The sequence below is a fragment of the Periplaneta americana genome, chromosome 8, assembly GCF_040183065.1.
Source record: "Periplaneta americana isolate PAMFEO1 chromosome 8, P.americana_PAMFEO1_priV1, whole genome shotgun sequence".
Lineage (NCBI taxonomy): Eukaryota > Metazoa > Arthropoda > Insecta > Blattodea > Blattidae > Periplaneta > Periplaneta americana.
In genome coordinates, this window is record NC_091124.1 from 120,896,590 (window position 1) to 120,918,565 (window position 21,976).

At 35.9% G+C, this 21,976-nt stretch overlaps 1 protein-coding gene across 7 annotated transcripts in view; it reads right to left on the reverse strand.

Annotated features, from left to right (window-relative positions):
• Positions 1-21,976, reverse strand: part of LOC138704999 (inter-alpha-trypsin inhibitor heavy chain H4-like) — a 189,779-nt gene that overhangs the window by 88,667 nt on the left and 79,136 nt on the right. For all 7 annotated transcript variants that reach the window (XM_069833515.1, XM_069833519.1, XM_069833516.1 and 4 more), the window contains 2 exons: positions 10,872-11,204; positions 7,937-8,042 (listed from right to left, as the gene is read on the reverse strand). In XM_069833515.1, the coding sequence (XP_069689616.1) occupies positions 7,937-8,042; positions 10,872-11,204 (439 nt within the window). The remainder of the gene's footprint in view (positions 1-7,936; positions 8,043-10,871; positions 11,205-21,976) is intronic.

Genomic DNA, 21,976 nt, shown 5'->3' on the forward strand with positions numbered 1-21,976 from the left:
GAAATTCCGGTTAATCAGAATCTTCTGAGACAACAGGTACAGTAAATTTTGAAGGAAAAATCCAGCGCAAGTTTGCCTCGACACTAAATATCCGGGACTTACAAAAGTCTGAAACTGTGTTTAGACAACACATTTTTTTTTTTTTTTTTTTTAGCCTTTTGAGCACATATGCAAAAGGAAAATCTTACTATAGGTAAATACCTGAGTTAAATTTTAGTACGATTCCAGTTGAGACGAAGAATACGCTTTTAGGACAGTGAACTAAGCGAGAATACACATAATATGAGTACAGTGGGAAGGAAGATATTGTAAATTTATTTCAACTCAACAATAATAATTCCTTTCTACAATTCACCTTAAACGCTCTCGTCAACAACAGGATTTTCACTCAACACAGTATTCGTTATAGCACTCCACTGACGACAATGACAATTTACTTGGACTATTACGAACAACAATGAACTGTTAATCTTAACTAATATTTACAAAGCACTATTTACAAATCAGAACTGTCAGTTCTCAGTTCACAGTTCTTCTAGCTCAGTCACTCGAGTTCACAGTATCTCGAACCACAGACCTTCAGAGACAGTTCACTATACTCGAACTCAGGTTCCTCCAACTGCGGTCCACTGCACTCGAACTCAGGTCCCTCCAACTGCGGTCCACTGCACTCGAACTCAGGCCTTCGGATGCTGACACAGTTGCGGACGCACACTCGAGTCGAACTCCGGTACACAAGACTGGCTTGCTTGCTCTGGCTTACTCACTGAATGGCTGAATAAACTGAAAACTGCCCAAGTTCGCTCGCGTTTCTTCTTTTATAGCAAAATCATAGTTGCGAGAAATTTCTACGGGCGTGCAGAGATAGCTCTCTCGAATTATCTGGATATCTCCACTTCGACGGACTTCTGGAAGAGTCGGGAGGGTCCGTACCCTCTTCACTCCGCACGCAGCAGTTGCGCGCGCACCCTCCCCTCGTCGCGTTGACGTAATACACCCCCTCCGCCCTTCAGCATGCAGATGCTTCCCTTACCAGCGATTCGTCTGCCGCGCGCCCTGTCGGACGCGTGTTCAAACCCCGTTGCAGCTGTCACAATATTAACAGTCCTCTTATTGAATTGGGCTACGATACGCATTTGCGGAGTTAAGTAAAAAAAATGCAAAAAATAAATTCGTTCAATCAGTCATATTTAATCCTCTGATTGAGATTCTGGATGATATGTGCATTTATTATGAGGCAGTACATCTCACTTGACACTTTGTGTCAGAGGAAGAATAATTTACGTAAAGATTAATTTTTGGTCCTATAGAATATAAGGCTTACTATCTGTTATGGTAACAATTGTTATTAGAGGAGAAAAATTCGCTCCGGCGCATGCGCCAAGGACCCGGGTTCAATCCCCGACGCCGTAGAGAATTTTTCTCCTCTAATAACCATTGTTACCATGAAGAATATTTGTTTGTATACCTCTAAAGTGTAATACGTAGCTAGTCGATGATGTATGCAAAGAAGGGAGAAAGGAACTGGCCACCCTACCTCATTATCTCCTGTCCTAGTTGCCTCATAAGTGGTGTCTTATTGGTATCACTTGTGAGGTTCAGACCTGTCTTCGGATAGTTGATTGAACAACAACAGCCATATTTATTTGAAAGGGCTTATTTTTCTTTTCGCTGTAATGAAATTTTCGTAATACTGGTGTTCCTACAAATGGAATGATTTAACTTTGTGTCTTATAGAGGCATGGACAGGCATTACGAATTTTTTTGTTTGACTGAAAAATTCGTTAAAGTGATGTTTCGTTATGTCGAAATGTTGCTGTACTGATACCTTGGAACAAGATAGCAAACTGCAAGTAAAATTCGCAATACTCTTGGTTTTTTGGGATTTCGCGAATTAACTCATTAAAAAAGTCTTACTATTGTCTTCAATTTCATACACTAGATCAGTGGTGTCACGAAATCAACACGGCAACTTATGATTTTGAAATTACTGGATATCTCGCGTGCTCCGCTTTATAAGACTGCATGTAACTGTACGAATACTCAGCGTTCAGACACGGATGTAGAAAGTATTACAGTAAGTAAAAGATTGTAATTGAAGGGTTCAAAGCCATAATGGGCCAAATGTCAATTATTAAAAACGGAGAAAGTAAGGGTTAAAGTTAAGTGAATACCATAGTTTAATGAAGATTGACATAACATTCAGTTTTAATGTTTATACCTTATATTACTTGCTATATGTTTCCATTGAATTATGGTAATAACATCATTTTAACCCTTGTTTTCTACGGTTTTAGTAAATGGCGCTTGGTCCACTATGGTTCTGAACTCTTCAATTGTAGGGAAAACCAAAAGCATACAAATAAGACAATTTATGTTATAAATTTCTGAGAAACGTCATACACAATAATAAGCATCAGGAGTAAATAAATTGTTATGAATTTGTTTAACAACTTATATAAAAGACAAAGAATTAAGGCACAAACTTTATTTGATAATTAAAATATAATTGTGAGATATAATTATGAATTTATGACCATTTATTTCTAAATTAACAGTACTTCACGTTAAATAATAATATAGCACATTTCTCTAAGGGAAAACGACGCATTGGAAGAAAGAAACAAATACTGGTAGGCCTACGTAAATACGCATACAAACAAACTGAAAAACAAAAAATTAATTACTTTCCACCCGCTCATTTCATTGCTCATCTATTTCAACTGCAATCTGTGTAATGTTAAAACATAGTTTCTTAAATTACAAGAGTTCATTTTTCTCGCTTGATTGACCTTCTGCAGACATTGACTTATTCTTAGATATAACTAGACAGTGGATGCGGGATGACTTATCGTTGAATATAGGTGCACATTTACTATAAGTTACATTTTTTTTTTCCATTCAGACCATTGGCTCAATAGGTTTTAAACGTAAACAGACGACGTCAACATGCTACTGTATTTCCGTACAGTCAGAAGGAAAAGAAAAATAACGTACTGTAGTACATACCTTGCAAGGTTCAATCCTCATCATCATTGATGCAATTACCAGCGTTACAGTAAACGACGATATATTCTCGTACGTTTTCGAAGCTGAATCGTCTTCGTCTATCGCTTAAACAGTTTTTGTATCGAGACAATTTCTGAAGAAAAACTCTAAAATGGGGATCACTTAAATTCTTTAGAGGGATATTTGTACTGAGCATCATGTTGCACGTGTCGTTAGACCCGCACAACTAAATGATGATGATGATGATGATGATGATGATGATGATGTAGATGGTTCCTCAGATTTCATTTCAACGCATTTCCTGTCCGATGTACTGTTGCAATGTTTCTCTATAGTCTGAGTTGTTCTGGTTTTTACTTCAATTTTACATACATTACACACGATATTGTTTTCGTTAATAGCTACTTAAAATGTCACGCTCATACTTCTTAATAGCATTTCGTATCTCTAAGCGAATTTAACGTTTTGACTTCGACATTATGAATGGATCAGCACTACATATTCAACTCGTGCTAAATACTTGAGCAGGATAACACAACTGCACACATTGCGTTGCAATGTGGACCGGGGTCCTTCGTTATGTACGCCGCTGTACTCGCCAGGTACACAAAAGATGAACGACGCTGCACGTGCCATATCCTCCGATACGAAACAACTTCACTTTTCCTTAAGTCATCCCGCATACACTCTCTGGATATAACATTTTCTATATCAGGTAATATTACGTTAGCAGTTGTAATCCTTAACCTTTTACCTGCCAATGTTCCAATTGGGAACATCAAATATTTTCCTATTTTCAGCTACATTGGAGCAGGTTTTTCATTATTTCTTTCTTTGTTCCATTAATTACTGGTTATATTTACTTACAATAACATTCATTTAATATTTTGATCATAATGTTGTTGGATAGGAAATCATTAAATTGTGCTAAAATGGCCGAAGTCACCTTCATAAGTTTATATATAATTTTTTAACTTCCAGTCCAAATACTTATTTTTCTTCGTATATGATAAGACAGTACACAAGACAAGAATTGCATGAATTGCTTTCAAGTTGGTTTTTAATCGAATTCTGGCAGTGGGGGCCTAAGTTTATTATGATGTTCCGAATTGGGAACATTGGCGTTCCGCGTTAACAATAAATACAGATACATAATATCCAGAGAAATGTTCATTTCTCATTGTCGAGAAGCAGCATTTTTTTGCAACTAAGTCAATAATGGAAATAATTTCCATGTTTGTGATTGGCTCTGAACACAATCATTTGAAATTACGAATTTTAATGCTTTGTAACTGCAATAAGATTCAGTATTTCAACTACCATTGTACTGACAACATGTCGAATAACTGTTTCCGAACACTGGAAGAAGCTGTTGATTATCTGAATGAAATTTTAGATGATTACAAGCAAGATATTGGAGATAAAGTAGATATTTGTCAATTGCCTCCAGAAGAGGCAGCAGATCTTACAGATGAAGAAAAAATTGATGACAATATTTTGGAAGAAGTTGTTCCTTCAGATGTATGCGGTGAATTGGTTGTTACAACTAACATAGAAGAAGCTACCCCGGAGTCGTCTCAGCCAACCACATCGAAAAAGGCTAAGGGAGCATCAAGTAAGGAGGTAGGACATCCTACGTGGAAGAAGTGTACAGTCATAGAAAATAATTCTCTCCAAGGCGATGATTCACTTCAGTGTTTATCTGACAAACATCCGGAATTATTGACACTAGAACCTATACAACTGTTTCATACAATGTTTCCAGAGACATACCTCGATCATCTAGCTTCAATGACTTGCCTCTATGCAGCTCAAAAGGCACAAATAGTGTCATACAACAAACATGACATAGCTCAGTTCTTTGGTTTGCTTCTAATCAGCGGTTATCACAACGTTCCAAGGGAAGATATGTATTGGTCAACAGCAGAGGACGTGACTGTATCAATTATCTTAACCGCAATGCCCAGTCAGAAGTTTCGGGATATAAAAAATATTTCCACATTATGGACAATACAAAGTTGAAAGACGGGGATAAACTCGGGAAAATTTGACCATTATATGATGAACTGAATAATAATCTGCAGCAGTATGGAATTTTTCATAAACAACTTAGCATCGACGAATCGATGGTTCCCTATTATGGTCATCACTCATGTAAGATGTTCATAAAGGGAAAACCGATTCGTTTCAGATTCAAAATCTGGACACTTTGTTCAAGTGATGGATATCCTTATGCAATGAAAATCTATCAGGGCAAGGAAACTGAAGATACTAATTCTCCACTTGGGACTAAAGTTGTAACTACTTTATTGAACGTTGTGACCAATCCTCTGCAGGTTGAAATTTTTTTTGACAATTTCTTTACTTCATACACATTGCTGAGAGAGCTGAAAATCAAAGGATTCAAAGCAATCGGTAAAGTACGGGAAGATAGGACTGGTAGATGTCCCTTAGTTCCTGCAAAGGAAATGAAGAAGAAAAAGAGAGGAGAATTTGACTTCAGGTGTGATGGAGACATTTACATGTGTAGATGGAATGACAATTCCGTAGTCACCTTGGCATCCAACTACCAGACACACCTACCATTAGGGACAACAAAACGGTATTCTCGCCAATCAAAGAAGAGGATTGATGTCCCTGAACCTCACATAGTACGCAAGTACAACAAGTGAATGGGGGTGTCGATGTGTTCGACCGACTGCTGTCCAGTTACAGACCTCAGTTGCGGGGCAAAAAATGGTGGTGGAACTTATTTTCCAATGGTTTGAATGTGGCAGTCGTTGCAGCCTGGAAAATTCACCGAGAACTTCATGGGAAGAATTCAAAGAATCACTTGGATTTTCGAAGAGAAGTAGCTACTGCCCTCATCCGTAAAAATCCACGAACATCTTCAAGACCAGGATCACGATTTGAAATTCCAAGGGCAATGAGAAAAACTGACGGACATTTCTTAGTTGAAGCAGGACAAGGTAGATGTGCACTTTGCAAGAAAAATGCACGCCTGCAATGTCGTGAGTGTGTAAGAAATATGCATTTACACTGCTTCCCGGCTTTCCATGGATTATCACCACTGTAAGATATTCTGTACTTTTTGTTCTGGATTTTTTGTAATATATAATATACATGTCAATACATACAATTTTGAATTTCCAGATATTAATAAATATATTCCTCTTTCCTTTAAGTCAAATAACATTTCCATGTTTCTTTTCATTTTACATAGTATGATAATTTCTTATGTACAATGATTTGTATTATGAATATAAATATGAATGAATTTGTATCATGCTACGCTTATAAAAATACATAATATTTGTAAAATATACAATTAATATTCTTATATGTAGACTAAAACAGCAAAGTTGTCTGCCTGAATTTAATTAAGAATAAAAAAAAAAAAAGAAATGTTATTATACTTCACATGAACCGCCAATGTTCCCAATTGGGAACGTCCTAGTTTTCATAGAGAGAAAATAAAAACTATCAATCCCATTGCATAATTCCATTAAATATACACCAAGGAGATTAAAATTCCTTAAAAACACAATATTTTTTAATCAAAAGACAATTCGGCGTATAAAAGGTTAAAACTGAAGATAAATGTATATCGGTCGCTTCCTTAGACTAGATTTGTTAAGTTTCATTAAATAAAAGTTTACACCTATTCGAACTGCCGAACATTGACACTATTTCTGAAACGGATTTTTATTTTAGTATTTAAAATAAAAAGTTAAAATTTAAGTAATTGAAGATGATTTTAACTTTTTTTACTCTTTAATATGAGGTCAGTTGATGCTCTGTATTAAATTTGGACTCCCCTATCACGTTTAGCGTAAGGTATGAGAGAGATAGCAGGAGAGGTAAGGTTTGAACGCGTGTTGTTGCTGGAGCAAAATTGAAGCACATCACGTAATCGAAAGGGATTGACATTGCTGCATTAGATGGAAAATAAAACCGTTACATTATATTGTTGAACGACGGAAAAATAACTTTTTACCAACGACCACAACCAGAAAGAAACTAAATGGAAGAACAAGGTCAGAAGGTTAGCATAAAAGACAGAAACCTATAGAACTGGAAGAACAAGCAATATTAGAGATATAATATATTTTTTTAGTTGGTTATATAACGACGCTGTATCAACTACGAGGTTATTTAGCGTCGATGAGATTGGTGATAGCGAGATGGTATTTGGCAAGATGAGGCCGAGGATTCGCCATAGATTACCCGGCATTCACCTTACGGCTGAGGAAAACCTCGGAAAAAACCCAACCAGGTAATCAGCGCAAGCGGGGATCGAAACCGCGCCCGAGCGCAACTTCAGACCGGCAGGCAAGTGCCTATTAGAGATATTCAGAACGAGTGAACCGCAAGAGACGAAGTCAAAGAGAAATAATAAGAATGTACTATGTAGTTCGCCCACATTTAAAACTAGAAATATTTAGATGAGGTAGACGAATAATAATAATAATAATAATAATAATAATAATAATAATAATAATAATAATAAAGATAAATAAAAGATAAAGATAAAGTATCCCCGTAACATGCCATGAAGGCACTTGGGGGGCATGGAGGTAGAGCCCCATGCTTTCCATGACCTCGGCACTAGAATGAGGTGGTGTGGTCGGCACCACGCTCTGACCGCCTTTTACCCCCGGGAAAGACCCGGTACTCAATTTTTATAGGAGGCTGAGTGAACCTCTGGGCCGTTCTGAAAGTTTGGCAACGAGAAAAGATCCTCTCACCACCTGGGATCGAACCCCGGACCTTCCAGTCCGTAGCCAGCTGCTCTACCAACTGAGCTACCCGGCCGTCATAATAATAATAATAATAATAATAATAATAATAATAATAATAATAATTTAAGCACGTGAGTTACATTAAAATAATATATATAATATGTATGTGATTTGTAATGCCTTACCTGACATTGGAGAGTAGTCGGGGTGGGAAGCATCTTCAGCGTTGACAGCACTGGTGTCATTGGGTTTCACAACCACGAGGGACGTCAGAGGAGTCACGAAAGAGTACTGAAACGGAACATGAAAATTCAGATGATCGAGTGTTCATAACACGTTTACTAGAAAATACAAAGTTAAATTTATATGTGAATAAAAAGAGCAAACAATTTCTATCAAATTCGATAGCAAATACGCTTAAAAATTCATTACATTAAATTTTTAATAGAGTATTTTCTTTTCTGAAGTTTTTAAATATACAGTGAAACCTGTTCAAATCGGAACCTGAATAATCCGGAATCCTGTCTATTTCGGAACAATTTATTGGTCCCGGCGAAATTTGTATGTATTATGTGCAATTTTTCCTGAATAAAACGGAAACTGTCCAACGCGGAAACGGAAACTGCCTGCTACTGTTCAAAACGGAAATCATATTTTGAGCACACTATATTTGGAACTATATTTTGAAACAGTGTGTAATTTCAAGGAATATACGAAATATAGCCTATAGGTCACTAAGATAAAAACAAGTTTTCTTTCCAAATTTTAGAGGGTATACGAGGGTGTGCTGGCCTGTCGGTCATAAATTGTATTACCCTGTTGACTAGGCAGACGAGTTCCTTCAAAGGTTTTCAATGCTTCACACCCGTACATTGTCTTAGCTAGACAAAGCGCAAGTGTAGTGATTTCCTGGTAAAAAAAAAAAGTTGTGTAAAATGTAGCATTAACATTAAGTGAGGAAGTAAAAGTTATCGAGTTAAAGGAAAATTAGAAACGAAGTGCATGTGAAATAATGTTGCAGTTCAGTTGTAGAAAACTCAGGTATGACACTTTAAAGATAAAGATCATAATGAGTGGGTGGCTTGCGGCCAATATTGGTGACATAAAGGAACCTGAAAATAACATCATGTGGAAATAAATAAACTGTTGTAGGAGTGGATTCTTCATGACCTTTCAAAGAACAAGCCAATTTTTAAATCTATTCTGTAAAGCAAGCCATTGTACTGGGAAAGAAATTACATAAAGCAGAATTCAAAGCTTCTAATGGATGGCACCTAGTCCAATTAATAATGTGCAGTAATTTACAATACAGTAATATAGTATAGTTTTGGATATTAAATTGAATGAGATTGGTAAACTTTAGTAGCGTTTCATGACTAATAAGTGAGTTACGATATTATATTCATCAAGATGATTCACCAACGGAATAAACGACAGAAGGCTGATTTAATGTGAGTAGTGTTAAATGGAATATTTTGTAATCCTTGCAGTTTGCGACATGCCATTTTGTTTTTTTATGTATACGAATGATAAAATATTCTATTTTAATGTAATACGGAAACCTGTCCACAACGGAAAAAAAAAATTAGGACCATGTCACTTCCGTCTTGAACAGGTTTCACTGTAATATACATTCACATACATTACTTTATTATTATGCAGTATGTCATATTGAAACCACGATAAGTAAAATCTTACACTGGTTGCATTACAATAGTTTTAATAAATTGTTTAACATTCTATAATTTTCTTGGAACTGCTTCAGTTAGTGTTTCGGAAAATGAAAATCAAGAATACTTAGAAATAAATTATGAAAATAAGAACATTTATAATCGGTTCTGTAGGTATTTATGTAGTTTATGTAGCCTATACCTGCTCAAAGCAAACAAAATATAATATTTTCACAAAATATAGATAGAGACAGCCATTCTTGAGAAACAAAAGAATGTCATCGAGTATTCTCAGATTTGAGATATTTCGATAATGTAGATCGAATGAATATGTAAAAATTCTAGTTAATAAGGGAATTCCAAAACATTTGGTAGACTAAGCACTATAAAATAGGCTACATAAATAAAATTGAGGATAGAGGAAAATCACCGAAGGTTATGCATATTCGCGGGTGCTCGTGTAAGTATGAATTGGCTAAACTATCGACAAGTACTTTTCTTTTGTGTTAAAGGCGTTAAGTTATTCTTCCTTCTATGATGCACTCACAGCTCTCCATAGTTTGTGACAAAGAGGTTTTATTCAGTACCAAAGGAGAGAAGTTTACATAAATTACAATTTGACTTAACCCTCCTTATACGAGCACCCGCGATTATGTACTTCAGAGGTTTTGTATGGTGCCTATTTTATCAACTTTAGGATACAAACATTCAAATTTCGGCAGTGTTTTTCTTTCATGGCTGGTAAAGTTACAGACGTATTCCTTCTATTTTTGGTATATTGGAATCTAGTAGGGTAGAGTGGGGTATTTGCACGCATTTAACTTCCTATTGTTATAAATTCCAAGATAATTTTAATGTATCACTGAATCTTTCGGAGAAAATAAAGAAATTAGGCTCTAATAATATTTAGAAGTTACAAAATGTATTTCTAAACAACTTTTTTTTTCTAGTGATGATATAGGAAAAAGTTATAATGCGTGCCATTGCCCTACCAAGTGTAGGAATGGAACGCAGACAGTTTGAGTAATATAGTACACAGATAGAAATGCGATTGGAGTGATAGAATCAATATTTAGTAATAGTTTGCAAAAATTAGAGAAACCTAACATTAAATTTTCTTTCGTGTGGATTGGCAAAAGTCACAAATGAAATTTTGAGAAGTTTCAGTAGGTAGCACTGCAATCTGAATGAACCCAACAATTTATTTCTCGAAGTATCCATTGAAGTTATGACATGTTTAACAACGAAATCACCTATTTCATTTCAGAAAAAAATACGATCCTACAGATCAACGACAGATTGTACATTAATAAGCTGGAGAGAGAGCTTGTAACACAATTCTTGAAGACAGAGTAATTCTGGACGCCTAAGCTTGTTGACATTGTAATCACCTGTTATGTTATGATATCGAATACTTTTCTAGAGTAAATCATTGCAAAACCGTACTCACACGCAGTGCTAGGTCCAAAGCCTTTTGCTGCTCGGGCGAGGTCCGGTTGCCATCGTCATCCTTGGCGTCGCCCTCCTCCAACAGCTGCTGGATGGTGAGGTACGCCCAGAGGCGCTCCATGGTGCTAGGGGTCAAGTTGGCATCCGGAGGTGGCATAGGTGGCTCTATAAAGGGCAGAATGATCGGGTCGACAGGGTAGTGCGACGAACCGGAAGTCGTACGACCAGTCACCTGGCCTGTGACGTTGACTCCTTGCAGACGACCTGCTACTACCAGCTCTGAGCCGGAGAAAAAGCGCCGGAACATGACTTTGGTCAGCGAGTCCATCGCCACCTGCCAGATCACATCACATAAAATACTGTTTGACCACACCAAGGTCATTAACAAATCAAGCCACTACTGGGATCGTACAATCAAGGAGGCCATAGAGATCAAGTTGGAGAAAAACAACTTTAACAGAGACAGTGGACTCCAGCTCAGTCAGGCATGGACACCGGCCTTAGACCAACTCAGGCCCTCTTACAATCAAGGTCATGAAGATCACGGACCGAGGACGGCAACCGATTCCAACCGGCGGAACAGGGCTCGCCGCCCGCCAAACTTCACGCAGGAATCCCGGGAGGGGCGGAGCTTACGAGCGATGACAATTCCCGGCCCCGGATTGGCCGATCCGCCAACCAATCCCGTTTCACCTGAGACAGCCTAACATCTATATAACCTTTCGACTTTCTGTTCGGACATCCTTCCCCTTCAAAATTTTCTAGAGCTCCTTCAGGGGAGCAGCGTAACCCGGAGTGAGACTAGTGGCCAACAGGCTTGGAGCTCACATATTTAGTTTTGTACAGCCCCCAACCCCTTGCCAGGACGCGTTTTGCGTACCTTTTAAATTTTCCTCCCAATTCTCCTTCGATTTTTCGATTTTTCGTTCGGACATCACTTCCCTGAAGATGGCTGCAGAGATAGCAGTCGAAAGCTTGGAGCATTCCAAAATCTTAACTCGGCTGATATCCCTCGAAAATATATTAGCGAACCAACGCCGAGAAAGCCTCAAATCATACAAAATTGATCTTACATTCTAAAATTGACTTAGTAGGAAAAGGAGTTTTGTGCTACTTAATTAGTAGTAATTAAATTAAATTAAATTCTAGTACCAACATTTAAGTTTATTTAATTTTACATACTTTTTTGTAAGTGGTACACTTTAATTATTTTACCTGATGTAGTTTACATGTAGTCCGAAACAAGGCTACTCATATGGAACTAGCAAGTATAGAGGAGTCTATATTGAAGGGGTGGTTGGACTGTTGCATTACATGGGGTGTACTACGTTAAAAGGGCTATATTTCTGCAGAAAAACGATTAAAATATTATACAATATAATGGGTATTAGCTACCGGCGTAGCTCGGTCGGTTAAGGCGCTTGCCTACCGATCCGGAGTTTGGCTCGGATGCGGGTTCGATTCACGCTTGGGCTGATTATCTGGTTAGTTTTTTTCTGAGGTTCTTCCCAAGCGTAAGGCAAATGTCAGGTAATCTATGGCAAATCCTCGCCCTCATCTCGCCAAATATCATATCACTATCACCAACTCCATCGGCGCTAAATAACCTCGTAGTTGATACAGTGTCTTTAAATAACAAAGTAAAAAATAAAGGGTATTAATGGACAAAATATGTAGACAAAATATCAAAGAAAATAAAAATTATTTTATATTAATAATGGGGATTTGTGGCCAAATTAAATGAAAATTCCTCAAAAAGTCCGAATAACACAAAATATGCTCTTATGAGTTGAAACAGGCAAAAAAAAAAATGCCCTAACAAATATGTCTTAAAACACTCAGTTTATCACATAACACATAAATACTAAATTCGCTATGTTTCTGCCTTATTAGAAAAAAAATGCAATTTCATCAAAATTCCAGCCCTAGTTATTACTCTAAATTTTTACAAGGAGGTAGAGCGCCGATGCTTTCTTAATTTCAGTTATGATCAGGTGAAAGACCTAATATTCCTATGTTGGTGGAGTATATTGTCAATCACAAATTGCATTGTTATCACCATCTAACGGGTATTATGCATAACAAGTTTCTGAATTTGAGATACCAGTCGTTTCAGTTTTGAAATATCTACCTATTAGTTGGCTAACGATTCTTGAAACTATTCCGATAGTTGAAATTGATATCTCGAAGAGATTATTTGAGAGTTTTATCTATTCGTCGCACGTTGTTCTAAAATGCCTTGAACTCTTCTGAATTGTAAAGAAAGATATGCAAGCCAGTCTGTAAAACTGAGTGAGTCAACACTTATCTGTTATTACGAAACGAACTCAATACCACTTCCATTTATAATGTGAAAATTTCACTGTCAAGGGGTTAGGTACAGCTTACAGCAGTAAAATTTTGGAAATATTCAACATTTTTTTTCCTCCATTACTGTATCTTGTACAATAATAAAAATTACAATGTGTAAACCACTTTCCTTCTGCTATATGAAAAAAATATTTTAACGATTTAAAAAATTATTTACATTTGTTTTTTTTGTTTTTTTTTTGTTTTTTTTTTCAAAATTCAGTTCACTGTGTAGTGATGAAGTGTTTTCCACATAACTAAGAAACTATCCAACATATAATGTGATGAATTTTTTTGTGTATTTATGGATATCATATCTACAATATGATGCAGGATCACTTATTTACCTTTTATAGATTGTCTGATAAAAATAAATTCATGTAAAATTGGTCAAATATCAGTATTTTCTTCTAACACAAAATAAAAAAATGTTATTTATTAAGGAATGTCGTTGAGTATGATATTGTAAACATGAGTTTCGGCAATAAAATAAAGTAGAGAGAACATGAAGAAGTAAACAAGTTTATGACTTATGAGGGAAATGCTTCATCACTGCACAGTGAAGTACAACCATTATGTATTTTGAAAAAAAAAAAGAAATACAAGTATTTTTTTTAAATCTTAATAATATTTCTTTATATAGCAGAAGGACAGTGTTTTATACATACTAATTTTCATTATTGCACAAGATACAGTAATGGAGTAAAAAATGTTGAATATTTCCAAAAATTTTACTGCTGTAAGCTATACGCCCCTTAAATGTAAATCGTTGTAAAGTGATCTAAAGTACAGGGTAATACTATAGGTGACTGTAAAAAATTTTGTGTACATGAAACATTTTACATACAGTAGCAGAGCGCGATTCAACAGTTTTTTTTTTTTTTTTTTTTTTTTTTTTTTTTTTTTTTTTTTTTTTTTTTGCCAAGAACATGTGCATCAAAAATTTTAGCCTACTTGTAGTTCGCATTCTAGCTCAAAAACAAGGAATATTTAAAATCCGACAGCAAGCGCAGCCTGCATGAAAATAATTAATTAGTATGTAATTCTTTAATTTAGAAAAGTGTATTTGATAATTCTTGCAAGGCAAGTCATCAATTAAATGTTACAGGATGTCTGTTATGAATATACAGTACCAATTTACTCAAAAAGCTTAGCAGTGAAGATAACTTCCTCTTTTGAACAATACCTACACTTCACGCTTAATTATAAATTCCCTGAGCTAATCAAATGAAACCCACTTTAGATTCTTCCAAATCAAGTGGTTTTTTAGCGATACTAAAAAATTAAGAAAAGTTCCTCCTGTAAAATTTTTGTTTTGTTAGTACGTAAATAACATTATCAGCCATTAGGATCATCAGTAACAAAGGCTTTTACTAACATAAAAATCCAAGGGAAGGGTTTAAAAAGCATAGGAATTGTAAATATAACAAAAATGCCATGTTGACTGCTGATAACAAAACATATGTAAACAATAAAAATAATTGTTAGTATAATTACATATCAGATTGATGACCAAACAAAATGGGATATTACTGCAATTAGTAAAAGTTATTACTAGTCATAGACACCATTTGGCGCTGTGGCAGACAACAAATACCATTAAGAGGTAAATATGATTCTGAACAGTCCAGTAAACAACGATAACTTTCATTGTTTACTCAAATACGGGGCTAATATTGGTTATTTATTTAATGCTATGAACTTATTTGGGGCAAAAGTATGCACACAAGTTCTGTTGTTCAAAACGAACTAATAATCAACTTTAGGGATTTGATACAATAGAAATGACCTCAAAACTTACATAAATCATGTGCTATTCAGTCGTAGCTGATGAAACAACCGACATCACCCAAGCAGAGCGATTTTCTCTTTGTGCACGACATTCGATGATGAGACAGTGATTGTGAGGAACTTTTTTTATTTCTGTCCTTTTATAATGAAACAGGTTCTTCTTTGGCTCACACAATAATACAGAAGCTAAAAAAAACACACAGTAAATTGCCTCTCCAGGTCAAAAAAGTTGCATAAATTGCCTCCCCAGGTCAAAAAAGTTGCGTAAATTGCCTCCTGTTTGATGAGCTGACTTATATAAATTGCCTCCTCTTTACGTGAGGTGACAAAGTGCTCACGTTCTTAAATTCGCTACAGTAATCAATATTTTCTTTCCTACTTGCACACTTAGGAGGCTTAGAACTTAGTATTTGCAGAATGCAAGCAATCCGATATACGAGTAGGCAATGTATAATATATTGCGCAAGAACAAATATTTTTGCCGGGCAGTGTGCCTACGTTCCGTACCTCGATTATTATTATTTTTTTATTTTTTATTTTTTTAAGAATTAAAGGAAACTCGTTCCAATTTCATAAAGGAACAAGCGTTTCACTGCAATGCTTTCTTCTATAATTAATTCTCTATCAGGAATGCTTTTTTCGAACCCGGAGCTAGCTGCTACGTTTTATGAGAGAGACTTGTATTACAAAGAAATTCAGAGTGAATAATCCTTTATAGCGAGAAAAGTGAATTCGCGAGAAGAACATCCCAAAAAGTGATCCTGGTGGCTTACTAAGGCCGGGTGAACACAGGATCAGACGCGGCGCGAGGGTCGCGAGCAGACACGGAGAGACAACATCGAATGACTGCTTGAAGTCTGTCGCAAGGAGATTGATAGCTGCAGTATACTGCGCATGCGTTAGCAGTGGTTATGATTGCACGCTTTCACGTCCTACAAATACTATATTGTTGTATAGTGCCAGAGCCTTCTTTAGTTACAAGCCGGGGCCATACGTTGGCAACACTGTAATTAACTGTCACCCGGAGGCTGACTGTACAGTACACGTGTTTGTGCTAATGCCGATTTTCAATGTAAATTAATGTTACAATATAAGTGTGTGTCGATGGAATTATGTTTACGGTCGTACCAAACGTTAATTGTTGATGTATTATAAACTAAATGCGTATTGGTGATAAACAAACAAGACAATAAATGAAAATAAAATGGTTGCAGTCTTTGGGAATTTTTACGGCTATGGATGACAAAGTAATTGACTATTCTATTAAATATTAAATATTGTATAACCACATTTTTATACTCTTATTTGTGGTTTGTGTGTATCAGAATTCTAGTCAAATTGTTGGTTCTCGCCTGCTATATCAAGAAAGTTACGCCGTTAGTTTTCAAAGTCATTGTAAACAGCTGTTTTGTGATCCCATAAATGTTGCAGTTTTGTTCAATATTCGGAATGCCTGCTATACGTAAGAACTATCTATAATTTGTAGATGCATATAATCACTTTGTTGGTTTGGTCAATGTTACTTATGTCCCGCCCACTATAGAGACATAGGCCAATTTTACACATATTTAGTATAACTTGTTGCTTCTTTGACAGGTAAGGTTTGGTTAGTTTAGGTTTTTGTTATAGCCTACCTTGCATATACGATTATAGCGCAACATTGGCAGTGATTAAAGTGAAATATTCGTTCAGTGGGCGTTGGATACTCTACATTCACCCACTTCGTATTTACAGGCAAAGTCCACTGAGTTTACGCTAATTGATACATACATGTACTTAATAGATAATGTTGCGTTTTGTTACGTGTTATGTTCAAGGCATGTGTTTTCATTTTTTCATAGATTGTTTTACTTGGCTTAACTGTATTTACATCCTCATACTTTTATTATAATAGGAATGTCAATAGTTTCTTCTGTTTACATTTTAGTTTAGGCCTATTTGCATAATTCACATTCTTAGCTTGTTTTCTGTAGTTATATTTATTTAAAATTATATTTTAAAAAGTTTACAACAAATAATTTACGATAACAGTATTGTTATGGTGACTGGCCAGGTTCAAACTAAAACTGGCTTCCTGGACATCTGAAATATTTATAGAAAAGCACGATATAATCACATGAAATTAAAATGCATATGATATCCTACACCTTTCATGTCAGAGGTGAAACAACATTAAGCGGCAAAACATTGTCAATTTACTAGCCACATAATGGTTAATTGATTGGAATAGGGTATTGCGAAAGTACGTCATTATTTTATTTATTTTTGGTACAAGTAACATTTCTTTAAGTATTTATTTATTTTCCCTTGTACCATCAATAAAAAAACAATTATAAGTGGCTGGCGATAAAAACAAGAATGAAAATAATATGGCTGCAGTCTTTGACAATTTTTACTGTTATTAATAATGACAGAAAGTGATTGACGATTCTTGTAGACATTAAATATTTTATAAACTGCATTTTTATAGTCTAACTTGTGGTTTGTAGTCCGGCAGAAATGTTGTTCAAGGGAGAGTTGTAGGATCTCGCCTGCTGTGTATCAATAAAGTCGCTCAGCTGAGTTTCTTTGCAAATACCTATTTTCTGTTCCGACCAGAAATGCAGTAGTTCTGTTGAAGACTCACAATACCTGCTGTTTGTCACAACCATTTGTAGTTTGTAGATGTATATACTGTGTTGATTTACAGAGCTTGTTTATTTTTCTTTGTAAGTAGTTATAAAAGTGTTTTCTGTTCACTTCGTATTTACAAGATTAAAGTTCGCTCAGTTTAGGCTAATTGGCACATATTTAGTAGATAATAATGTGTTATGTTACATATATTAAAGACATGTTTCTGCACTTTTTCGTAGACCTTTATACTCATTGGCCTAACTGTATTTGCATCCTTCTATCTTGTTATATGTCGATAGTTTCCTTTGTTTGTAATTTTTTATGTTGTTTTTTGCATAGTTTACATTTTTAACTTGTTTGCTGTAGTTATTTAAGATTATATTAGAAAAAGTTGACAACAAATAATTCTGGAGAACATTAACATTATGGTGACAGTGGCCAGGTTCAAACCAAACACCATTGAAACAGATGAAACACCATTATTATTTATTTATTTATTTACCTTCGTACTATCAATAAAAACATGTTTTTTTTTTGTAATTATTTTAAGTGGCAGCCTTTGTATGTAAGTAGCCTACTTACGCCGTATTCTGAAGTATAGCTAATTGATTGCAATAAAACACTATTTTCGAACCCGTAATAATTTACATCACTACTCTGAATCTTGATCTTACCCTTGAGCATGAAGTAATATTGAAAAAATACGCGTTACGTATAACGAAAGCAATGAGCAAACACAATATCACTCTAAAATCTCCCGCCTCCACTCTGCGTTGCCAAACCTACCCATGCCCCGGCTTGTAACTAAACAAGGCTCTGATAGTGTATATTATTCAGAATGGAGCTCGATGCGGATCAATTAGTTGTTTTAGTACACGAAAGATACGTTCTGTACAATCTTTGAAACAATATCACGACAAAAATGTGGTTTCTAAAAATATGTGAGAAATTGCAAATAAGATGAAAAGCAGCAGATGAATAATAATATTGATAATAATAATTTGTAAGCCACCAGCGTGGCACATTTGGTTAAGGCGCTTGTCTGCCGGTCTGAAGTTGCACTCGGGCGCGTGTTCGATCCTCGCTGGGCTGATTACCTGGTTGGGTTTTTCCCGAGGCTTTCCCCAACCGTAAGGTGAATGCCAGGTAATCTAAGGCGAATCCTCGGCCTCATCTCACCAAATACCATCTCGCTATCACCAATCTCATCGCCGCTAAATAACCCAATAGTTGATAAAGCGTCGTTAAATAACCAACTAAAAAATTAATAAGAAAAATAATATTTTGTAGTAGGTCTACTTCTCTCCTCTATGCTATCACTCATTATTGATTTAATATATTATTTTTCTTTATTGTGAGTCGTGAAGTGGTCATAAACATTCAAAATGACGTTTGTGCACTACATTAGTAGTATTTAATTTTAAGATTCTTTCAATCTTATAGATTTTTAGGCATAGATGTCGTTAGGTAAATAATAAATCCAAATACAATAGAATTTCTCATATAGACAATCTTCTTTCATTGACGCCATTTTCTAGCCTATGCAAGTTTTCCAAACGTACACAGCCAGCAAATCAGTTGTCGCCAGCAGACAGTTTTAAGCTGTCGCGAGGCGTTGTAAAGCAAAACGCTACGTCTCGCCTCGCCGCGTCGCGTCGCGTCTGATTCTGTGTGCACCCGGCCTAACATGTGATAGGATTTATTCACGAAATATTTAAATTATTTTAAAAATATTAGCTATTCTGCTTATTTCTATTATCATAGGAAAAGTATATATATTTTTTACCCTTAAGCAACTAGAGTCTTCTTGAAGAATACATATGAATCTCGACTAAATGGACTTGCTTCACTGTCTGTTCATTGAGACGTCCATGTAAATAATAAAGAAATCACGGATATATTTGACAGAGTGCCAAGAAAAAATTAGATACTCTTTTAGAAAGAAAACTCTTATATAATAAATAAATAATATGTACAGTGCTTTACTTTCACACTGCGGTCAGCGCCGGCAGCAGCAATTCGGACTCCCACCGAAACAGTTATAATATCCTCGCAGGTGGGACTCCCGCCGCCCGCGCAGATGCTTTGCTCATGTTTGTGGCACGCAACAGCAGGTTGTGTGAATGAATAGCAGTCGCACTGAAGCCATTGTCTAGTTCGCTTCGTTCCTGTTCCATGCGTATATGAAGCCATTGTCTAGTTTGTTTGGTTCCTGTTCCATGCATATAAATGTACGAGTTTTAAGTGCTAACTAAGTTACGAGTGTAATCAGTTTGTTTCGTTCCTGTTCCCTGCGTATATGAAACCATTGTCTAGTTTGTTTTGTTCCTGTTCCATGCATATAAATGTACGAGTTTTAAGTGCTAACTAAGTTACGAGTGTTATCAGTTTGTTTCGTTCCTGTTCCATGCGTATATGAAACCATTGTCTAGTTTGTTTCGTTCCTGTTCCATGCATATAAATATACGAGTTTTAAGTGCTAATTAAGTTAGGACTGTTATCAGTTTGTTTCGTTCCTGTTTCATGCATATAAATGTACGAGTTTTAAGTGCTAATTAAGTTACGAGTGTTATCAGTTTTTTTAGTTCCTGTTCCATGCACATATGAAGCCATTGTCTAGTTTGCTTCGTTCCTGTTCCATGTATATAAATGTACGAGTTTTAAGTCCTAATTAAGATAGGAGTATTATCAGTTTGTTTAGTTCCTGTTCCATGCATATGTGAAGCCATTGCCTAGTTTGTTTCGTTCCTGTTCCATGAGTATAAATGTACGAGTTTTAAGTGCTTATTAAGTTAGGTGTGTTATCAGTTTGTTTAGTTTCTGTTCCATGTTTATATGAAGCCATTGTCTAGTTTGTTTCGTTCCTGTTCCATGCATATAAATGTACGAGTTTTAAGTGCTAATTAAGTTAGGAAACAGACGTTTCGATGAGCTTAGCATAGCGAGCTACCAAGCTATTGAAATTGAAACCTGAGAAGATGCCAGAAATGTGTGGATACAGAAGGATAACATTTCCTTCATCTCTTATGATAAGGTATGTGCTTACTATCATTGTAATTGTAACTGTAACTATGGGAACGTGAAGCGGTAGCGGGGATATTACACCTAGTCCCGCCTTAAGTTCTGTCCTTTATGTTGGTAACTCTAAAACTTAAAAATAAATAATTTAATGTTGTTGTTATAAGTTAACGTGACAACTGAGTTATTATTCTGAATACATGTGCTTTGTGTAGTTTCCTACATCCACCAGTAAATATGGAATGGGGTGTAAATGAAAACAGAATTACAGTGAGTAAGTGTAGTAAGTATCAAAGTGAAAATTTTCAAATCTTTAAAACAATTTTATTAAATATTGTATTAAAATTTGTATATCGCACTATCAAAAGATTCCGCGAAACTTCCTCTGCTAAAGATCAACCAAGATCTGGCAGGTCACGTAACATAAGGACTTCAGGGGTGGTCAAAGCATTAAGAAAACGAATGCGTCGAAATCCACTCCGAAAACAAAAAAATAGTGGCCCGACTGTTAAATGTGTCCACCAGATCCATTTCTCGGTTTATCAGAGAAGACCTTCATATGAGAGCCGACGATTAGTCGAACATTTGTTTACCCCAAGTCTAAAGATCAGGTACGAAAATACAAAGAGGCTCTTACACTGGCATGCTCAGAATGGTAATGAAAATAGCCTTTTCACAGAGGACACCATTTTGCATCAGTGATGGTTTGGTGAGGTGTGTCATATCAGGGAGCAACATATCTTCATTTCTCCAAACAACGAGTAAAAACAAGAGCTAGGCAGCATCAAGAGGACATCTTAGAGGGAGTTATGAGGTCCTTGAACACCACACTCTTCAATGGAAGGCACTGGATTTTTCAACAAGATTCAATTCCAGCTCACAATGTTCCAGAATTTATTGCAGTAGAAGAATAGCCCTCTGGTAGCCCAGACCTGAACCTACTAGACTATAAGCTTTTGGATATCTTAGGGCCGTATTCATAAACGAGACTTGGATGAAGACTTCCCAAAGTCGACTTTCGTAGTAAAGTTTAACTTTGTTAAAAGTCCTATTCATAGACAATACTTCTGAGACTTTGACTTTGACTTCGATAAGTAGAGATTGGCGATCTTGTTCTAATGTTGGCAATCAAAATCACTGCCTTATAAACGAATTAAATTAATAGATAGTTGAAACAGAGTAGACATTTCCACAATCAAAACCATCTTTTGAGTCACAAATCAATGAAACAATTGAACATTGGTACATATTAAGTAATTTTTAACCGTTCTAGCAGCTTTACATAAGAATAATATTATTGGAGGGCTTATTGTGAAACTAACGTAAGTACAAAAA